A 20,205-nucleotide genomic window follows, 5' to 3' on the forward strand; every position below is an offset into this window, starting at 1 on the left:
ATTTGCTTTTATTTAGTATGATAAACAGTAAGGTTTGATTTGATTTGATCATTTATCTATATTTATATTTTTATTAATCATTGATAGAGGTCTAAACTGTGTTCAATCTTTTGTAAAACTTTTGACTTTGTCGTAGAATATTAAAATGCTTGCATCGCTTCTGTATCATTATTTAACAAATACCTACCTACTGTACGTAATATTATCATTTACATTTTCACCTTTACTTTGACTGAATGACCAGAGTTACTCTTTCTCTAGATTTAACAGCCGTTTGTAAGCTTATGTACCAATTAAACCGTCTTATTAGAATTATTACGTTGTAGCAGCGAAACGTGAAGATTCTGACCAATTTTTCAGAAAAAAGAAATTACCTAATAAGTACCGAGCTCAAATTAATAAAGCTGTAATTATTTTCTGGAAATGTCTACAACTACGACCACTGGGGGTTATCTCAATTTGCGATCAATAGACCAAATAATTTTATAGCTCTTCACGTCAATCTTCAAACGCTGAATTCTCTATTGCGTCTAACGGTTGGCCTCAGGGACAAACATACGCGTGTTTCAATTATCTTTCGCAGAACTAATGCCTACTTATATCGTTATGTCAATAACCTTCGCTAAGTCACGTGATTGATCATAGGCATAGGCCTAAGCATGCTTATGTATGTGAATACAAAATCGTAAATATCTTCTCGTCTACTTTTATTGACCCAACTCACACTGAGACTGAATGTTGTGAAAGTTACTGAAGTGAATCTTTATAGATCAATGGCGATCGATATAATTGCTGTCAGTAAAGTTGTATACTTTCACAGACGCGAAAATGAACCAGCAGTGAGATGAGAAGAGAGGTGTCCTCATACCAAACTGAATCACTTGGCACTTGATCAATTTACTCATACTCATGAATGTTTTTGTGAATATGATTTGTACGCGAATGACCTAACCACTTACGAGAAATTATATTTAGTTTGGTATCATCTACAATGTTGTCGCTTCCGTCTGTTATGCGTGATTTGATTAAATATCTTACATAATATACTTTTTGTATTCGTTATTCATACGTCTCATATACCCCTCTAAATCAATAGTTTCCTGTTTTTGACTGCTAGCAGCACGTAGACCTAATTGGTAGTCATTGAGAAGACAGTACTTACTCATACAATAATAGTTTTACGAAGGAGAGAAGTCAGAATTTGATCTTCAAAGACCTTCATTCGATGTATTGTAGCTACAAAGTCCATTTGGGACAGAACATGCAAAATATTTACACGCAACGACCATTCATGCATACTCGAAACACTCTACTTACTATGTGGCTAATGGTACAACAAAATAACCAAGTTCAATGATGCACAGAGAGATTAAACCAAGATTATTCACGGTTTTGTATTAGCTAGCACTTTTAATAATTTCGTGCGAACACCATAAAACTGAAAGAAAATAAATGAATGATAAAGGCACAAATTCTGTTCTATTCAAATGTGCATCACACATATTGCGTTAAATAATATTAAATTCGGATTTCCAGAGGGTTTTTCAATTAATGATTAAGTTTAAACTTAAACTACAAAACGTTTTTTCTAATTAAACTTGAAGTGACAATTAAATCAGACGCTGTATCCGTCGATGCAGAAATTGATTAAAAATAAATTATTACCGGTAGCAATGATCTTACAATTAAAACTCAGTGCGGAGATAATCTTATACGAGTACCTTGAGCATGACTCAAGGATGCTCCGCGAATAAATATGAATCAAGAACAAATGCACTTATTTTTACACTCTCGGGAAACCAAATCATATAGGTATGTTGAGTAACTTTAAAATAGCTTTGAAGCTGATGTTCAACAATAAATCACAAATAAAAGAATTAACAGAGATAATACAGCCTATTATGCATTAATAACAATGAAGGAAGGAACGTTAAAAATAAAAAAGGAAAAATTAGAAATTTATTTTTAATCGTAAATAAGTACTTTAACACGCAATTATTTTATTCATTTAGTGGTTTAACGCAGTCAATTATATCGAATTTAAAATAATATACCTATAAATAAGTTAAAAATAATTAAATATGACAATATAAATATTGCCTCCAACATTTATCATAAAATGCTTCTGCAGAAATATTTACCTACTCAATACTCTATACATTAAAAATCATGAGCATATTAACATAGCAGCAGTTTTAAAATTAACCCACTTCAATGAAAAACTTATAACTAATGAATATTCATTCAGCTTAGAACACACATAGACATTTTTAATCGAGGAAGTATAAGAAGGAAATTAAAATGCATAAGAGGCTAATTAAGTAATAGGATCTACAGATTATTTATTACTTATAGCCTAACTGCATTTTTCACAATAATTGAAACTAATAAGTTATTATAACCAAGTTGTATAAAAATATTTACCAACATTGTATTAACTTCATCAATAAAAAATATCATAGATTAGCCCGTGCGCTATAAATTTTCTAGAATTGATTCTGCAACCTAAACATGTGCCTAAACTAAGAAATACCTACATTTCAATCGTGTATGCGCACGTCTCCATCTGAAAACGCGGGTATTAGTACAGTACTTATTATTATTCTGTGTTAGTACCTACAATATAGACCACATTAATAAAAGTTTTGTCCTCAACATGACTAATGTTGATTGGAACCCTTACTAAAATCTTTTTTTAGTAAGGGTTATAATAATATACAGGGTGTTAGGTAAATAGGCATATGAGCCGACACTAGCCCATGTTAATATGAGCATATAAATGGTATAGTGAAGTCAGAAATTTGATATCATCATTTTTTTTTAATTTTCATACAAAATAAATTTTATAAAATCCGATTTGTATGAAAATTAAAATAATTAAAATGAAGATATCAATTTTCTGACTTCACCATACCATTTTATGGCCATGTTAACATGGGCTAGTGTCGGCTCATAATACCCATTTACCTAACATCCTGTATAATAATATCAATAATAAATAATAGCATCTAGCTGCTAGATACTATCTAATGTTCAATTTCCCCTCTCCTTAGCAATCTAACTTGACATGAAGGTCTTTGGTCCCCAGGTCCAACTCCTGCAGCAGCAAGTGACGTCACTGGCCGACACACAGAGCACGGCTGACGAGCGGTACGCGAGGGCGAAGGCCGACAACGCCGTGCTGCAAGCCAGGGTCCACATGCTGGATGAGCAGATCAGAGAGGTAATGATCTTATCTTGTTTAGGGGCCGCGCATGAGCCAAGCCATCGGTATCTTTTGTGCTGCCCCTTACCTTTATTCCCTCTCATTCGCAAAAGTCCTATCCACTAAGTGGATCAAGTGATAAGAGGTAGGTGTGGGTTGTAGGGTTTTGAGATAGAAGTGAGGAGCTCTGAGAGTGGAAAGACATTTGGTAATTTTTTTCCAACTAAAACCAGTAGGTAGTTCTAAGTCTTTATTAGAACTGGTCGAGAAATTGCTGAGTAATTTGAAAACAAACATAAAATTAAATTACTTAATGATAAAAGGAATTAAAGGATTAGAATGGAATCTACTAATCAGACTGAAGTAAACACGAGTTCCAGATTTAGCTTTAAATTCACTATCATCAATTACATAGGTAATCTTTATAGATGCGATTATTATCTAACAATTTGATAAAAGCAAAAATAGATTACGACTTATAAATAAAATATAAGTAAAGGACTTTACCGTACTGGTAACAAGTACGAAATGAAATATTTAAAATGTTTAAGATGTCCTTTAAATGCTCTCGCTTTCCACTTTAATAGTGTTTAAGCTTCTTGTTCAACTTGGTCCTTCTCAAGTGGCTTAGGAGACAAAACTCTTAATAATGATACTTATTTTGTCGTTTAGATCGAGTGCAGATGCGAGGAGCGCATCGCGGAGGAGCAGCGGCGATGCCGCGAAGCCATCGCCAGGGTGGAGCGGGACAGAGATGCGCAGATGGCGGTGCTCACCGACCGACTGGCCACTGCCGAGGCGGAGGCCTCTGATCTCAAGCAAGAGGTAAGGGCTGAGCCTATAAGACCAGAACCTCACATGATCGTGATTGACGATAAGTTCTAAAATCCAGTACACTCAGTCTGTAGATTACCAATACACTCGTGTCGTGAAGACACTAAAATTACTGATATTCCCGTTGACTCCACCAGTTAAGCTAAATGCTAGCAGTAGGATCACCTTTAACAATCCAGCGGTCAACGAATATCGACTAGTTTTATTCAAATTCATAAATAGGCAGCTCAATGCCCAAAGTGGAAATTTGTTCGCTTCAAGGTAAACTTGTAAAAGTATTTGAAAGTAATTAAAATGTTAATTTGAATCTCAAATTAACATTTTAAGTTAGTAAACAAATTCATTCCAGGAGGAGTAAGGCCTGATTTTGTCGGCTTACAGCTAAGCAAAGAGCAAGCCGAATTTACAATTCAATATATTAAAATTAGCTTGGTAAAAGGACATCGAGTTGCCAGCTCGTAGTGTAGATAACATGCTTAATTAGAATGTTGTTTAGAATTTGTGTGATGGTGCAATGCAATTCCTTCACCGATTCAAAATCAAAATCAAAATCAAAATTATCTTTATTTGTTTAGACTAATTAAATTAGTTCTTGCAAATCGTCAAATGCTCTTAAGAAGCCTATACATGTCTCATTCTTTTTTTGCCCTACCAGCGCTTCGAGACAAACATTTGGCAAGTGCTGAGAAGAAGCGCCGCAACAAACTCAGTCACCACTGTCTGCCGGTTTAAAAATATAAAAAAGTAGGAAATTACATACATTCAGAAGCAAGTTACTTACCACGCGCTCCCGTTGATAGAAGGTGGCCTTTAAGACGCCCATCTAGCACGAGACCGCGTGGCAGTTTTGAATATATTACTTTAGTGCCGTGCTAATTTCTAGGTTAATTGTTGCGTTTTGATACATATATTTTATGTCAGGTATATCTTTCCTTGACCAGTCCCCGAAGGCAGCGCCTGTTCACAGACATGACGTGTGAACCAGCCATCGCTTCACTCGACCATATTATAGGGAATGTAACGACCCGCCTCACACGCCACTACCCCAGAGACATTTTCGTGAGCATGACAAGTCTAAGATATCCTTCTGGCTAAGTGCCAGATATAAAACTATTTAGGAGACAAGGCAAGAAAACTCTAGAGAGAAAAGCAAGGCACCATAACAAAACCGTGTGGTAGTTTTAAATAAATTGTATATACTTATATTTAGTGCCGTGCCACTGTCTAAGTTGATTGTTAATTGTTATGTTAAAAAATTTAAGGTAGGTATATGAGTCGATTAACCATAAAGTTACCGATTCTGCAGATCACAAATAATTACGTAAAATTTTTACATACCTACCTACTTACCCAATGATATAATTATTAAATATGATAACAAAAGCGTTAATGATCATTCCTCTGTATTCCAGGTGGGAAGACTCCGTGGCGTGGCTGAAACCCTCAGAGCGAACGCTGAAATATCAGTAAGAGCTCACCGCGAAGCCCAAGAGCAAGTTGGTGAGCTCGCTGCGCAGCTCAGCGCAGCAAGAGAGGCAGAGAGGCGTGAGAGAGAAGCAGCAGCTGCTACAGCAGACTTGCTGGCTGCGGCTAAACTGGAACTCCAAAGATTGAGAGATGCGCCTCCACCCCCACCAGACCCGAGGCTCGATGAGTTGAGGAAGGAACTCACGCTGCTTAGGACACAGAATAAATGTAAGTCGCCTATAAGTTTTTAAGCTTTTACATAAGGAAAGGTAATCGATACTTTCCGGCGATTTTTAGTCTTTATCGACTGTTGCAAAGGTACTCAGAGGTTTGCACGTACGCACGCCGATATACCGTTCATTTATTCGCCATTGCCAGTCAGGTAATTTTTTTATCGAATTTACCTAACCTTGTGTATTGGTCTTATCACATTTATAATTATGATTCATATCATAGATTTCTTATGATATTGATATAAATAAAGCGTGAGTTTAACTGGGTGTTTCCGTGACAGAAGATAAAAGATATCATCCCAAAACGTATACCTACCTAGCAGTCACTTTTGCCATGGTGAATAATATTAAACAAATTGACTCCTTAAAACAAACCAATAACCTTCATTTTTCCTTGCAGCTCTATCGGAAGCGCAAGAAGAACTGCAGGCCCAGATTCTAACACTCGGAGTGGAAGAAGGCCGCAGCCTGCTGGACGGAGTCAGCGGCCCTCTCGTTGGAACCAACTCCTTGGCGCATGAACTCTCACAGATGAGCGATGACGAGGTAAATACAACACCAGACTAAACCAAAACATTTAGGTTTCCATCCATTGATAGGCAAAATCATAGTCGAACATTACTTATCATTTAACAAGCAAACAACAAACGCATTTCATGGTAAAAATAGGTTACAGTGACTCACGCACATTGATGATTTGGGAACGTAAATATTGTTTTATACTTACTCACATTTTGTGCGAGGAATTTCTCACATTATTATTTGTATTGATTTAATGACAATAACTAAGGAAGTTAAGATTAAACAAATAACACGCAATTAATGATCGGAAGTATTATGTTGAAACAATCACAATGATAAAAAATGTTGTAGTATTTGTATAGTTTAAAATGTCTTCCTTCTTACAAGCAAAACATCAATGAACTGTGAAAACAATCACTGTACTTGATTATCAAGGCAATTAAATGCAAATTTCTGTCCGTAAATAGTTACTATAAAAACCATACCCATAATTTTACAACGAGAGCTAATGAGTATGTTTGCATGCAAAGCTCGACTGTTATTTTCATATGCAAGTAAAATTAATTTCAAACATTGGCATAGTGAAATTGAAAGCTTTAAATGCCATATTAAATATTCCCAGTTTATTTAAGATACATAGAATGCTTTGCTTTGACTACTGACTTATTTGCGAAGCTATATTTTTATGTATGCATTTTTGCAGCTCCATGGTAGCGATACACAAACTGATCTCGACATAGAGATGGAAAAGGTACGATTTTTTTACTAACTGTGCATGTTGTACCTTTAGTTAACTATCCTACTAACTTATTATGCATGCTCTCCGCTATATCTCTGTACTTATACTATCATTTTGTTACATTTTGCATCAAAATGGTACCTTTTTCATACTGTGGGCTTACAGCACGTCGATAATAATATCATCGATATACATACAAGTTTGAATGCACTGCTCATATCAATTACCCATTAAAATATTTTGGTTTCTACTTTGGTTTTACAGCAACCTGCAATCAAAAGGCATTAACTAAACTTGTTTTTTTTTTCTCATTGCAGTTGCAGAAAGCTTTAAAAGAACAACAAGATGTCAACGTCCAACTGCGAAATTACATAGACGGTATCCTATTGACTATTGTAGAGAATTACCCGCAATTACTGGAGGTCAAATATCAAAAGGATTTAGGGGAGAAGTCATAACATAAATGATGATACAGTTCAAAGTTTTCCAATTCAACATTTCGGCATTATTTAATTTTGATATTTTATTAAATTTTTATTGGTTTTCACGTATAAAAATTATATTACGAAAAAAATTATCGATTTTGATGTTAAGTGTAATGTTTGTACTGTGATAAAAAGAAATAGAGAATGATTTGTTTCGTGAATGAAAAATTAAATCTTATGTTATGCTGAAAGTCTTCTCCATAAATGTTTGTAAATAGTTTGTCGTATAAATAATAATATACCTACTTTAACATTAAGGACCTGTTCCTTTTAATGTGTATGATTATGAAAGGCTCTTTTTATGTTAGTAGGTATGTTCTTACAATGTTAATGAAATAGAGTTTTAGAATTAATATTTTATACAGATCTGTGCAAACTATGCGTATTGTTATTAGTAATTACGCAAAGGCCAGGCCGTCCATAACGTTTATAAACTACTTAAAGCAATTATTATGAAAGACTGGGAGCGAATGTTAATTTTGGGTGCATATAAGATAGTTATTTTTTGTAATAAAAATATTTAGGTAGAATCACTAAAAAACCTAAAATGCCTAAAGCCATTAAAATGAAGCGTGAGAACCTAATTGGGTCTACAGCTTCAACCCCTAGATCTAGATTAAAACATTTGTTAATAAGAGAATTTGTGTACCTATATTTTTACAATGAGATATTTATAATTTTAAAATGTAATATAGGTTTGTAGGCATTTGTGTACATTTTGATAACATGATTAATAAATAGCTGTAAAATAGAAGTAATATTAATTAGTCATTCTCATAAATTAAATGAAATTGTAATTATTCAGTCTTTTATTGGTTAATCTTATATGAAAGTTATAATAAGTATACCTAAATTACTATTCTTCTTTTTCGTCTGCACCGTCTTCGCCACCTTCCTTATCGCTTTGGTCCAAGTTGCCAAACATTTTCTGGATATCAAGTCGCAACATCATAAATTTTGGATCCATATAGTCCTGTAGACAGACAATTTTAATAAGTAAAAGTACCACACGTATAACTGGGACATGAATCCCCCTAGTTTTAGACTGTAGTCACAAGACTGGTAATTTTAAGCTATTATAAAAAATTACTTTTTAAAATAGCAAAGCTAAGTGAATACGAATTCACTCATCAATAGTAGCATAGCAGTAAGTGTCCTAGACAACGTTCTTGCCTAATTCATTAAGTATACGATATAAGACTAGCTTACCTTGAAACCTCCAGACGTAGACTCCATTGCTGGTTGTGGTTGCAAACTATCAGATTGTGGTCCGATATCTTCCATGTGTCTATCATCATGCCCTGATATCGACATTCTACTCAACTCAGACCTTTGACGTAAATCCATTTGCTTTTTCAGTTTCAAACTCACCAATTCTTGAGCAATTGCTTTCATAGCAGACATAACATTGGAATCACCTTCGTCTCTCGAAACTGATACATTGTGGTAACTATCAGGAAAGGTATTGGCAGTCTCAAAGTTATAAAGTGGAACTTGTTGGGTTGATTTACATAAAGAACACTGTTGTCTGCTCTCCATTTGTTTCTTTTCATTATGAAGGGCTAATCTTTCTCTCGATAAGGATACTTTTTCCTTAGCTATTTGTTTTTCCCTTGCGTTCAATGATACAGCGTGTTCCTGAATGCGACGTATTCTTTCTTCATATTTGCTTTGGATGAGTTCGGCTTCGGAATACTTTTTGTCTGCTTGAGATTGTTTTTCCATTGCAGCTTTTACTAAAAGTTCTAAATCGCGGCCTCTGAAACAAAACGATACAATTTTAAAATATGTGATCTTATCTTGATGGTTTCTCAATATTAATAGTTAGTAGGTATTGCTATAGTTACTTTGCCATAATTCTCTGTTCATCCATGTGTGACTGTTGTTTTTCCAAATTCAATCTCAATCTATCTTCTGCAACTTCTTCCATTTGAGCCTGCAATTCAGCTTTCATTTTCTGAAAGTTTAACGGAAAATTATAATATTTAGCAATCATTTGTAGAATTTATTTTATTTACTTTGCTATAATTACTATACCTCCAGCTCTTGTTTTATGCTTTGTATTGAAGCTTTTTCTTTCGCCAATATGATGCTATCTTTTTGTACATGCATTTTCTCTTCATTAAGTTTGTCTATTTTCTCACGGAATTCTCTTTGCATATCTTCTTTCACCATCTGCGAACATTAAATCGTTTAAATAATTAATTTGTATAAACTATTGCAGTCAGTCCCTGCAACGTACCTTAATTTCTTCGTCTTGTTTCTTCAGAACATTTTTGGCAAATTCCGTCTGCTTATTGAATGTCGCCTTTTCAAATTCAAATTCCATTTTCTTCTGCTTCATATTAGCCATCTCTTCTTCTATTGACTGCAACATCATGAAATTAATATGGTGACTATTAAAATTAAATAAAAATTCTACTAGGCTGTTTCTTTCATTAAAAATATACTTGCCTCATTCATCTGTTTGAGTCTCGATTCCAATAACTTTACTATTTCTCTGCTTTCTATTTTTTCTTTTTCAAAGTTTTCACGATCGGTTTTCAGCTGCTGGATCATATCTGAAATATGCAAGATATTAATAATTTAATCATCTAAAGGTATAATATATTAAGTTTTTGGAAAGGAAACTGACCATTAATTTGAGTTTGCCTTGATTCTACACTTCTTTCTGCTTCACGTTGTGTGTTCTCTGCAAGCGATTGAACTCTATCAACCAGCTGTTGAAACTGTGTTTTATTCTCCTTTACATCTGATACCAGCTCTTGAAGATTCGAAGAAAAACCTGCTGCGTCTTGAATGAGGGTTTGTTCTTGCTTTACTGCATTCCTTTACAATGGAAAATAATTTACTGTAGATAGAAATTAATTAAAGAAAAAATATAAATGTTATTGACGCTCACTTTATGTTATCCATCAGAGTTGCATGGTGTTCTTGAAGGATCCTGATGTTTTCAAGGTGCTGTTGCCTTAACATCTCATTCTCAGCCTTATGACGTTCCGTCAGAGCTGTCAAGTTCTCTTCTGTAAGCTTCTTGTACAGCTCTTGATGTTCCTCCAGCCAATGTATCTTCTCCGAATAGAACTTTGACAACTTCTCGCTTTCTTCTTTCATTCTTTCTTCGCCTTGACTTAGTGATACTTCTAGGAAGGCCAGTTGTCGTCTGAATATGAATGAAATAATTTAATATCATGATAAATTAACCAACATTTTTAGGAAGAAATGTTCAGAATTACCTATAAGATGTTTCCATCAAATCTATTTCTTTGTCGTGGTTCTCTTGCAAAGACTGAACCAATTGCAACAGCTGCTTCTTTTCTTTCATATGAGGACTTTCTTTCCGCTCACCTGGTGCTCCGTCAAGTTCGTCACTGGAATTTATGTTTTCCTCCGTGTTCGATGTGCCTAATAGAGCCTAAAATGATAATCACGTTGGTTTCTAAGCAGATAAAATACTAACAGTAAATAAACAATAGTAGCCAGTTCTACAAAAGGTTTTGTTGACCTTTTGTAGAACTGGCTACTATTGTTCTTTATCTTTAAAATCAGCCAAATCAATGGCAAATCACTTGAATTTCAAAAATCTAAGAGCAGTAGGTTTGACAAAAGCAGCTTTGCTTGTACGAGTAAGCAAATAGGCCGGGGATTATCTCTGATGTAGATTTGGGCTTACAAATTCATCGCCCTTAGAGGGACCTTACAATGGATCAACGCAATAATATACAACCCCCAACTCCAAGAGAGCCTGGACTGGGTACTGGGTTTGCCATACAACCTTGATCCTCTGGCTTATCCTCTCCTGGTGCGCGCTAATGATGGCCTGCATTTGAGCGCGATGCTGCATCTGTCTCTGCAGCATGGCGTCCAGTTGGTCGTGATGCGCCCGCGCTGCTTCGCGGTGCAAGCGCTGGCTCTCATTTTGACGCACTACCAAGCAAGTTGGAAAAATTTACTAAGGTTTAACAGGTTTGTAGAAAAAGTAAAGAGGATAACGAAGTCATTCCAGTGTTTTGTAAAATATTCTGAAGGCATAATAATATTAGATATTTCAAACTACTTATAGGACTTTGACTGTGCATTATTTCACCTACTGTGCTACTGCGGTATCTAATAGGCACTAGATTAGAAGTAATTTTTGTATTATGTCAGCAGAACCTTTGACAATCTTAAAATTTTTGAAACGTCTTCCACAATTATTAGCATTCTACAAGTTCTAAAAAGAATTCTACGTACTTTTCATAGAAGCAAGCTTTTCTTCCTGCGCCTTCAATTGCAGAGCGACCATCAGCTGCGACTCTTGCTCCTGCATGTACATAGCTGCACCCTCTGCCGTTAGGTCTTCATTGCTACCTTGTAATACGACAGGTTTCAACATTGGATTAATTGTTTGCATTGGTTCTACTACTGACTCTTTTACCTTTCTCTCGTCTTTTTCTGTTACTACATCTCTTTCTTCCTCTTTCGCAACCTCTTTTGCCTTCTGCGGTGGCTCTTTAGTTTCATTATTAGCAGCCTTTTTCTTTTTAGAATCTCCACCACCAAGCCAAGATGGCATATCAGTAGCATCCTCATTTTCTTCTTTATCCTGAAATATTCCCAGCCAGTCTTCACTAGTCTTTTTCTTAGGCGCTACATCTTTAGGTTTTTCAGTTTTAGCAGGTTGTTTTGAAGGAACGTTCTTGCTTGATACACTGGGTTTCGATTCACTTTTACCCAAAATCGAATCGAAGTCAAACTCCTGACTCTTAGCAGCAGTAGCTGGGCGGGTAATTTGAGTGGAACTGGGTGTTTTTGCTGAACTGCCTCCAAGAATATCATCTAGCAATGACTGCGAACTTTTGCCCTTCTCAATAGACTTTTGCCCTGCATCTTTCTTCGTATCAAAGTTCAAGTCTCCTAATATGTCAAGAGAGTCTGCACTCGCACTGATTTTAGCTTTTGCTGGTGATTTCGCAGTCTCCACCGACTTTTTAGAATCAAATTTCACAGATTCTTTGGAAAGGGTGCGTTTGAAAGGAGCTGGTGAAACTGGCTTAAAACTTGAAGTTTTCGGCTCTTCTGATTTTACATCTGGCTTACCCAAATCAAACAACGAATCCTTTTTAGCTTCAGAAATACTAGTGCTTGGTTTGTCGATATCTAAATTGAACAAGGCGCTCTTTTTTTCAGGAGTTGGGGTACCTATCTTTTTTACAGGTTTTTTCTTTCCCAATATATCATCATCAAAGAAGCTGTCGTCACTTCCATCGCTTAGTATGCCCGCCAATGGGTCGTCGATATTAAAACTCATGTTAATAATCAAATAATGAAAAAATAAACTCGCAAAATCATAAGCGAAACTCGTTTGTTTACAAAATCGCCGCCATGGAAACGGAAATTGCCAACATGACAGCTGTCACTGTTCATTCATAGACAAATTGAGAGCTAGAGCTATTTAGATAATGCAACGACTAAACATACGACAAAAAATAATATTTGACAATTGATAAATTTATTGAAGTTTCTGTTTCTGAACGTAAATAATCAGTGAAAACATTTTTTTGTCTGTGGTAAAATTTGTTGCTTCACGTCAGCCAGTCGGCTGTATTTTAATTATTTTTCAAAACAAATACAGTGTTTTTATAATTTTATTCATTAAAAACATAAAGTGTACCTAAAATTATGGAATATATAGGTAAGCTTATTGTTTCTGCCATTCTTATTTCTCGTAGAAATGTGTTTTACCAGTCCTTACAGTCCAGTGTAAGGAGAGCTTTTGTTCTAGAAAATTGCTAACTCACGATATTATGTTGCTTTTCAGCGTCTGAAAAGGGAGATTCAACAGAAAATCGAGATCCAAATTCGTTAATATCAAATGGATCGTCAAAAGATGTGGTAGAGAGCAAATCAGAAGTTGAGAAGGAGAATTCACACATGGAAGCTCCCACAGGGAGCGCCGCATGCACGTCGGAGACGACTGATGAAACCGAATTCTGTGAGATTCCGGAACAGGTCGAATTTACCGTAGTTTTTAACAAGAATAGGCATGACATTACATTTGCGTACGATGCGTCTGTGCTGGATTTGAAGGCGCATCTGGAGAGAATATGTGGAGTGCCACAATCCGCACAGAAGCTCATCATCAAAGGGATGGCCCGCGACACCATGACATTGAGGAATGCTGGCATTGTCAAAGGTGGTAAGGTAATGCTTGTGGGTTCCAAAATGGATGACATATTGGCTGTGAAGAGTGCACCTAAGGTAAGTTTTGTAATTAAATAAATCCGTACCGCGCGGGAATAACTTGACATCTCGACCTGCACTTTTTTTTTTTTATTAGCTTAAACGTTTCCTCTACCTTATACCCTTCTGGTATAAAAAACTCAACTCGAAATACCCAAAAATACTTGAAATACAGCTCTTGTTCATAAGTAAATATCTCTAATTTAGGCAATAAATATTTGACATAACGATATATCCAATTAATATTATTCGTACAAACATTTATATTTCGATTTATCAATGTATGTCAGAACATGTATTTGTTAATATCTCGACTTATACATTTATGGATTTTCGTTTTTAATTTGACAAAAACAGTTATCAAGTTATGATCCCCTCTGAGTACTAAACATATCCATGATATGTGGAGTTGTCTAGTTATGCACACTGTCAAGAGTTTGGATATTTGGAGTTATCCAGCTATTACATTCGTATAATCATATTTTTATATGTGGCATTAGCAGTTTTTAAAATATAACATTGTCAGGATTTCGAGTGTCTTTAAATATTTTTTACTTAGCAACCCCTGAAAATATATTTTTAATATATTTAAGCGTTAATTATTACTTTTATTACTATTTTCAATAGTTTAAAACTAAATTAACGTTTAAATAGCAAGTTGAAAGTAGAAGGATAAGTTTAGTCAATAGGTAGGTACTATCTACTAATGTTTTTTCATAACAGACTAAGATTTCGTTTGACAACCGAATATAAGTAAAAAATCTAATAATAAACTTTTAGGTCAACTTTAAGTTCCGGATATTTTTTATAGTCTATTGACATCAATGACATTAATTAGGAATAATGATGAGGTAAGTAGGGTCGATATGCCAGATCTCGTCCATTTAGTGATTTGAGGAATAAAAATAATATTATACAATTTTTCGTAATCATTTTGAACGAAAAATTGTTGTCATTATGCTTCCTTTAGTCTTTATAAGTATAGTATTAAACTTGCTCTAAACCATTAGAAGTTTTTAATATCTTTGTAATATTAATGTAATATAGAAAAAATGCATTCAAAATCACTAATAATTAATAACAGCATGGAAATAAAAAAATATAGATAAAATCTTACTAATTGGTATTCAAAATATTTAGGTATCACACTTAATAATTATAAACATACATTTATATTTTAGTTTATTTCATTTTTTTAAATTTCAATAGTATGGCTCAATTTGCAATAATTATGGTCTCCTCTCTAGGCACAGTTTGCTTTTTAATATTATTTACAACGTCTGTATTTAAAAAAATGTCGTGACAATGTGGACGCAAATTGGCTATCACAAAGGGTAAGCTACATTTGGAGCGTGTATTAGCGTCCAGGAAAAGGCCTAAGTACTGAAAAAAATCTTTGTGTTCGATAAGTCATGTAAATAACGTTTTAAATAATATGCAACATGCATTGTTTTGTATATTTTAATATCTTAGACCCAGTTAGACCAGACCGCGATCACTTCTGACGCAAAGTGGAAATTTCATTGTAGTAAATTCGCATCCACCTTATTTTAAGTGTCATTTAATAAAGTACAATCACCGATATCATTATCCGTATTGTATGGTTCATGGTTAAGGCTTAGAGACTGCGGTAAATCCCAAACTAGACCTAAATATATTAAAAACTTACCTTGAAACGCGCACCTGCTCACGTGGGATTTATTTTTGGCAAAAAACGGTAGCATGCTATAAGATTTTTTAATGTGGGTTTACCTGTCATACATTCAGGGAATCATAGCAATAGCTTACGTTCTAGAGTGATCCATCATTTGGACGTGAACTGGACGGTGGACGCGAAAGGGCGTGTCGACCTTACGCAAAAATATATCCAGTTAATTTTAATTATTTTAAGCCTAATGGTAAGCCTAAAATAATTAAAATTAATTGTGCTTGTTATGAAGCATGGCTTTTGTTCTTTTATTTGTCTTTTTTTTTTAATTTAAGTAAACGTACAATTATCTGATCAAAAGCAATCATAATCTGCGATTATATTTGATTTTTCTAATAAATTTGTTACTATTTCATTGCAAAAGTGATAAAAATATGTTCTATTTTATTGTTTTGTTTTTTTACTTAAACTTCATTCAAAATAATTAACTTAAATCCAATTTTTACACCTTAAATGTTTGTTTTTCTTTGGTGAATAACTTGACAAGTCGTCGGTACACAACTTGACAAGTCTTTTTTTTAATAGATTAAGAAGATAATTTAATCAAATTCTTACGCCAATCGAAAGATACGCATCAAATTAGCTTATTTCAATCATAAAAATATCAATTATCATTAATTCCGATTTAGAACTCTAAACTTTAAAATCGCTCCCCTGAAAAGTACGCAAAAATGACATGTCAAGTTATTCCCGCGCGGTACGGAAATATTCTGATACTAGTCTGTTTTAATAGACCTAATTGACATGTACTTATTTTTGTAGGAAATATTAGAAGAGAAAGCAAACAGCCAGTCAAGTAAAGAGCCTTTATGCATGCAGAAAATCCACAGGAAAGTCTTAGATAAGGGTGTCCCCCCTGATGTAATGCCAGGCATCAAAGGAGTCAAGGTAGGACACACAAACTTCAAATTCTCTTTCTCTTTTACAGTCATTACACTTTCAATTCTACATTGAAGTCATTAGCATGTTGTATAATGTATAACATACATTTTTGCCTATTTTACCTCATCAAACTTAGTTTGTGACTGTATCTAGAGTTGATTATTTTGCTTTCAGGAACCACTGCCTCCCATCCCCCTCAGTGGCATGTTAAATAAACATGGTGGCAAAGTGAGGCTCACCTTCAAACCAGAGCAAGATCAGCTTTGGATCGGCACAAAAGAGCGCACTGAAAAACTGGCCATGACCTCTATCAAAAGTGAGTACCTACCATCTATTGATATGACGAAATCATATTCTTACTAGTGATTTTTTCATTTATTCAATAAAATAATCTTTGTCGATTTCTAATCCCATCCTTTTCTTTCAGGTATCACATCTGAACCCATAAAAGAACATGAGGAATATCACATCATGGTGAGTCATGTGTATTTCTGTCACTAAAATCTTAAACTACCACACTGTTTATCCAATACTCATTTGGCGCAGCTCCAACAATAGCAATGATGACACTCCACATTGATAACGTCTTTTTGTCTCTCAGGGACTTCAGCTAGGGCCTACCGCTGCCTCCAGGTATTGGGTATACTGGGTCCCGGCGCAGTACATAGAAGCTATCAAAGATGCCATACTCGGAGTGTGGCAGTTCTTCTAATCACTCAATCAATTCTCAGTCCATTTGATGTCTACCTTCCCATGAATGTATTGGGTAGTTGCAATAAAATTTATAAATGTGTATCAAAATTCATTTCTATCTGGTACAATGTAATAGTACCAATTCTTTTGTGATAACATTATGCCATGTCAATTAAAATTGTCCATTCAAATGCTGGCATCTATCTGGTCATACGAGAAATTATTTATTATTATTGTAAGTTTGCATTTTGTGCATTTGGGTTCAGTAAGCTGTAAAATGTTGCTGATCAAGTAAGATTTCTATGGATGTTGTGACCTTGAACACTGCATTCACTGAGCTTATTAATTTATGTACCCTTCATGTTTCAAACCTGATCTCTCTATGTGAACTTTACAATACTGTCTGAGTGGAGGATTGGTCAGGATCATATTGCCCAGACTGACTTGACTGTCAAATATTTCATATTGATGTTAGTGTAACGTGATTGTAGTGGATCTAAATTTACGTATTTAAATTATTGAGCAAACTGGTATTGAAACCAATCCTTCACTACTGAATACTTTTGATCATAGAATTAGATGAATAAAATGTTTTAAACAGGTTTTGCTGGTTTATATTTTAACCCTGATCCTGATAATTAAAACTCCATCAATCCAAACTTATAAAATTTTATTTAATCTAGAAGGAAAGTAAATACTGTCAATTTGAATAAATTAAAGCTAGAGTAGTTGCACTACAGAGTACATGGCACACAAGTTGTATAAAAGCACAATAGTGTATAAATAAGTATAAGGTACATAAAAATTTGGCATCTCGATATGTAAACATACATTTTGTACTACATTAAAAATATACACGAAATTATATTGCATCTTTTACCCATATTCTGACTGCACTGTCAAAGAAAACTGACCCTTGGGAATGCTGGTTGCATGGTACCAAATACGGGTATCCAAGAATACTGAAAAAGAAAAACATTTTTTGCATTCTAACTTTACATAGAGATTATAACTTAGTTGTGCTAGATTAATCTGTTACTAGGCAGGCTTCACCAATCTTACCTACATCCCCTGGTTCAACATAATAGCTAATTCTACTGCAAACATGGTCACATTCAGGCACTGGTGCTATGGTCCAGAGCTTGTTCCCTTTCACTTGGCCCTGCCACATCAATCTTGGAATATAATCCAACTGGAAATAAAGTTAATGGACATACTTCACAACATGAATAAAGAAACATTCAAGTTTTAATTCTAATAAGCTAAATTGAGACAATAAAGAATACTTTATGAATTACTGTAATGCTGATTTGAGAAATCACATCAATTATTTTAATATTTATCCTACAATGAAGATACATAAAACTTACATGCATAACAGCTCCAATCTCATACCCAAAAAATATGTTTTCTGTAGCTGGAAATTCAGCATCTACTGGCAAAAACTCAGGCACATCATAATACTGTCTTAATTTAGCCAATATCTCAGGGTGGCAGTTACCCCTGAAAACAAAAATAGTATTAGGTGTAGACAGTCTAACTACCTAGGTCTCAAATCAAATTATATTTCAAAAAGCAACTGACCAGCCTACATACCAGGGCTCCTGCCCTGGCTCGTTCCTAGCCCTAGCAGCAGGCATATCAAAAACTTCCTTCAATGTAAACAAATCACTCTTGAAGTTTAAAAACTGACAGCCGTCCTCAAGGCTCTCATAGCTACCATCAGTCTGTTGGTACAGTCTTTTAAATAGGTCAAAGCTAAATTCCTTTGTGGCTCTCCAGTGGCTCACGGCATTTTTGACGATTATAGGCTTTGAGGAATAAGCATAAGCCTGTAAAAACAATTACAGGATTAATAAAAAATAAATCTTGCCATTAAATTGAGTAAGCTCTGTTAAATTCTTACAGCAAAGCTACGCCTAGTAACATTCCGTAATACGACGGGTTTCGTAATATTTTCGCAATAGGCACAATCAGCGAGCGGACGAGACGCCTCCCACACCAAGTAATTGCTCGGCAGCAAACACCTTTCAGCCACGGAAAAATACAACCAGCTACTGCTTATCACTAAAAACACGCTTAATGCTACTATCCCCACGATGATACTTCTATTTGTTCCCTTATTTACTGCAGTAAAAGTGTATAAATAAAATTGTTTCATTTCCGATGGATCCAATCCCTTTTTATATGCATTTTTCTGTATACTTCGTATCTTTCGGCGAATGAATCTTTGAGAAATGGGCAACCTAAGCATTTCTTCATACAATTAACGGACATAGTTAATTAAAATTAATCAGAATTCATTAATAAATAATTTAATTTAAATTTACACAAACAAATTCACACAATCACATTTGTTTTTTTTTTACTGTCAAGCAGCTGTCAAATTTTGACATAAACGTTCTGAAATAGGTATAAGACCGGTTCAACCAATTTTTACAGGTTTCTCGATGGATTATTTCATTGAATCTTCCTGTCGAACCACTTCTTCTTCTTAATCATAATTTTCCTTTTAAATTTCTCTCTTCTTTTTCTTCTTTTTCCTTCTAAAAAAGACTGTATCTAAGCTAACTGCATATAGAGATGGGTTTCCACCCGGGTAAAAACCCACATGAGGGTAAAAACCCAATAAAAACCCGTTTCATTCCACCCGTGGTTGTTTACACCGGGTGAAAACAAATAATTTTATAATTATTTCAATTGGTATCTTTTCTTTATTTTTATTGAATTTTTCTCATTTAAGTTTATTGATTAATAAGTAATAAGTCAAATTAACACTAATATGCATTTATATCGTGGCCAAATCGTAAAATTGATCACGTTATGATGATGTGACCAATTATTTTATAAAATGGTGTTATTTCAAGAATTGTTGAACCGATTTAGAAGAAATTTAGTAGGAACACAATAATTTGTGATCATGGCAAGGACATGGAGGGGGGGGGGGATGCCAAAGATGCCAAACTCTCTCTTTGATGACATTACGGTATAAAGTAACAAATAACAACACCAACTACAAAGTACTTCTGCTTAAAAACTTGAAATCAAACCGCCCTTCCGCCACTGTAACGCATTGTACCGTTTTTCAAGACCTCCTCTCCCCCCAGATTGCATTACGTAACACTAGAACGCCCTCTTAGCAACAAATACCACTTCTCACTTTAAAAATACGCTATTTTTGTTTTCACCCACCAGAATGGGTGATAATGGGTAAA

The 20,205-nt window shown here is 34.7% G+C and overlaps 4 protein-coding genes across 7 annotated transcripts in view; 2 read left to right on the forward strand and 2 right to left on the reverse strand.

The window, feature by feature from the left end:
- Window positions 1-8,285, forward strand: part of LOC135077654 (rab11 family-interacting protein 4) — a 92,952-nt gene extending 84,667 nt beyond the window's left edge. For 3 of the 4 annotated variants that reach the window (XM_063972217.1, XM_063972214.1, XM_063972215.1), the window contains 6 exons: window positions 3,089-3,223; window positions 3,878-4,030; window positions 5,452-5,734; window positions 6,140-6,285; window positions 6,965-7,012; window positions 7,318-8,285. In XM_063972217.1, coding sequence (XP_063828287.1) covers window positions 3,089-3,223; window positions 3,878-4,030; window positions 5,452-5,734; window positions 6,140-6,285; window positions 6,965-7,012; window positions 7,318-7,458 — 906 coding nt within the window. In that variant the 3' untranslated portion in view covers window positions 7,459-8,285. The remainder of the gene's footprint in view (window positions 1-3,088; window positions 3,224-3,877; window positions 4,031-5,451; window positions 5,735-6,139; window positions 6,286-6,964; window positions 7,013-7,317) is intronic. The other variant, XM_063972216.1, reaches the window with a different exon arrangement.
- LOC135077320 (fas-binding factor 1 homolog) lies at window positions 8,271-12,822 on the reverse strand. Its single transcript, XM_063971849.1, has 11 exons — window positions 11,719-12,822; window positions 11,261-11,412; window positions 10,722-10,900; window positions 10,388-10,648; window positions 10,121-10,314; window positions 9,940-10,046; window positions 9,728-9,853; window positions 9,523-9,660; window positions 9,333-9,442; window positions 8,695-9,244; window positions 8,271-8,458 (listed from the first exon to the last, which is right to left on the reverse strand). Exons 1-11 carry the CDS (start codon window positions 12,773-12,775, stop codon window positions 8,342-8,344), a joined length of 2,991 nt encoding a protein of 996 aa, XP_063827919.1. The 5' UTR covers window positions 12,776-12,822; the 3' UTR covers window positions 8,271-8,341.
- A 197-nt stretch (window positions 12,823-13,019) lies between these two features.
- On the forward strand, window positions 13,020-17,593 carry LOC135077657 (ubiquitin domain-containing protein UBFD1-like). The gene is made up of 6 exons (XM_063972219.1): window positions 13,020-13,159; window positions 13,286-13,725; window positions 16,178-16,303; window positions 16,472-16,613; window positions 16,725-16,771; window positions 16,899-17,593. The coding sequence occupies exons 1-6, from the start codon at window positions 13,147-13,149 to the stop codon at window positions 17,007-17,009; spliced, it is 879 nt and encodes a 292-aa protein (XP_063828289.1). The 5' UTR covers window positions 13,020-13,146; the 3' UTR covers window positions 17,010-17,593.
- Window positions 17,594-17,645: 52 nt separating this feature from the next.
- On the reverse strand, window positions 17,646-19,419 carry LOC135077655 (uncharacterized). The gene is made up of 5 exons (XM_063972218.1): window positions 18,897-19,419; window positions 18,575-18,822; window positions 18,361-18,493; window positions 18,053-18,182; window positions 17,646-17,952 (listed from the first exon to the last, which is right to left on the reverse strand). Exons 1-5 carry the CDS (start codon window positions 19,242-19,244, stop codon window positions 17,867-17,869), a joined length of 945 nt encoding a protein of 314 aa, XP_063828288.1. The 5' UTR covers window positions 19,245-19,419; the 3' UTR covers window positions 17,646-17,866.
- Window positions 19,420-20,205: the final 786 nt, after the last annotated feature.

The sequence above is a fragment of the Ostrinia nubilalis genome, chromosome 13, assembly GCF_963855985.1.
Source record: "Ostrinia nubilalis chromosome 13, ilOstNubi1.1, whole genome shotgun sequence".
Lineage (NCBI taxonomy): Eukaryota > Metazoa > Arthropoda > Insecta > Lepidoptera > Crambidae > Ostrinia > Ostrinia nubilalis.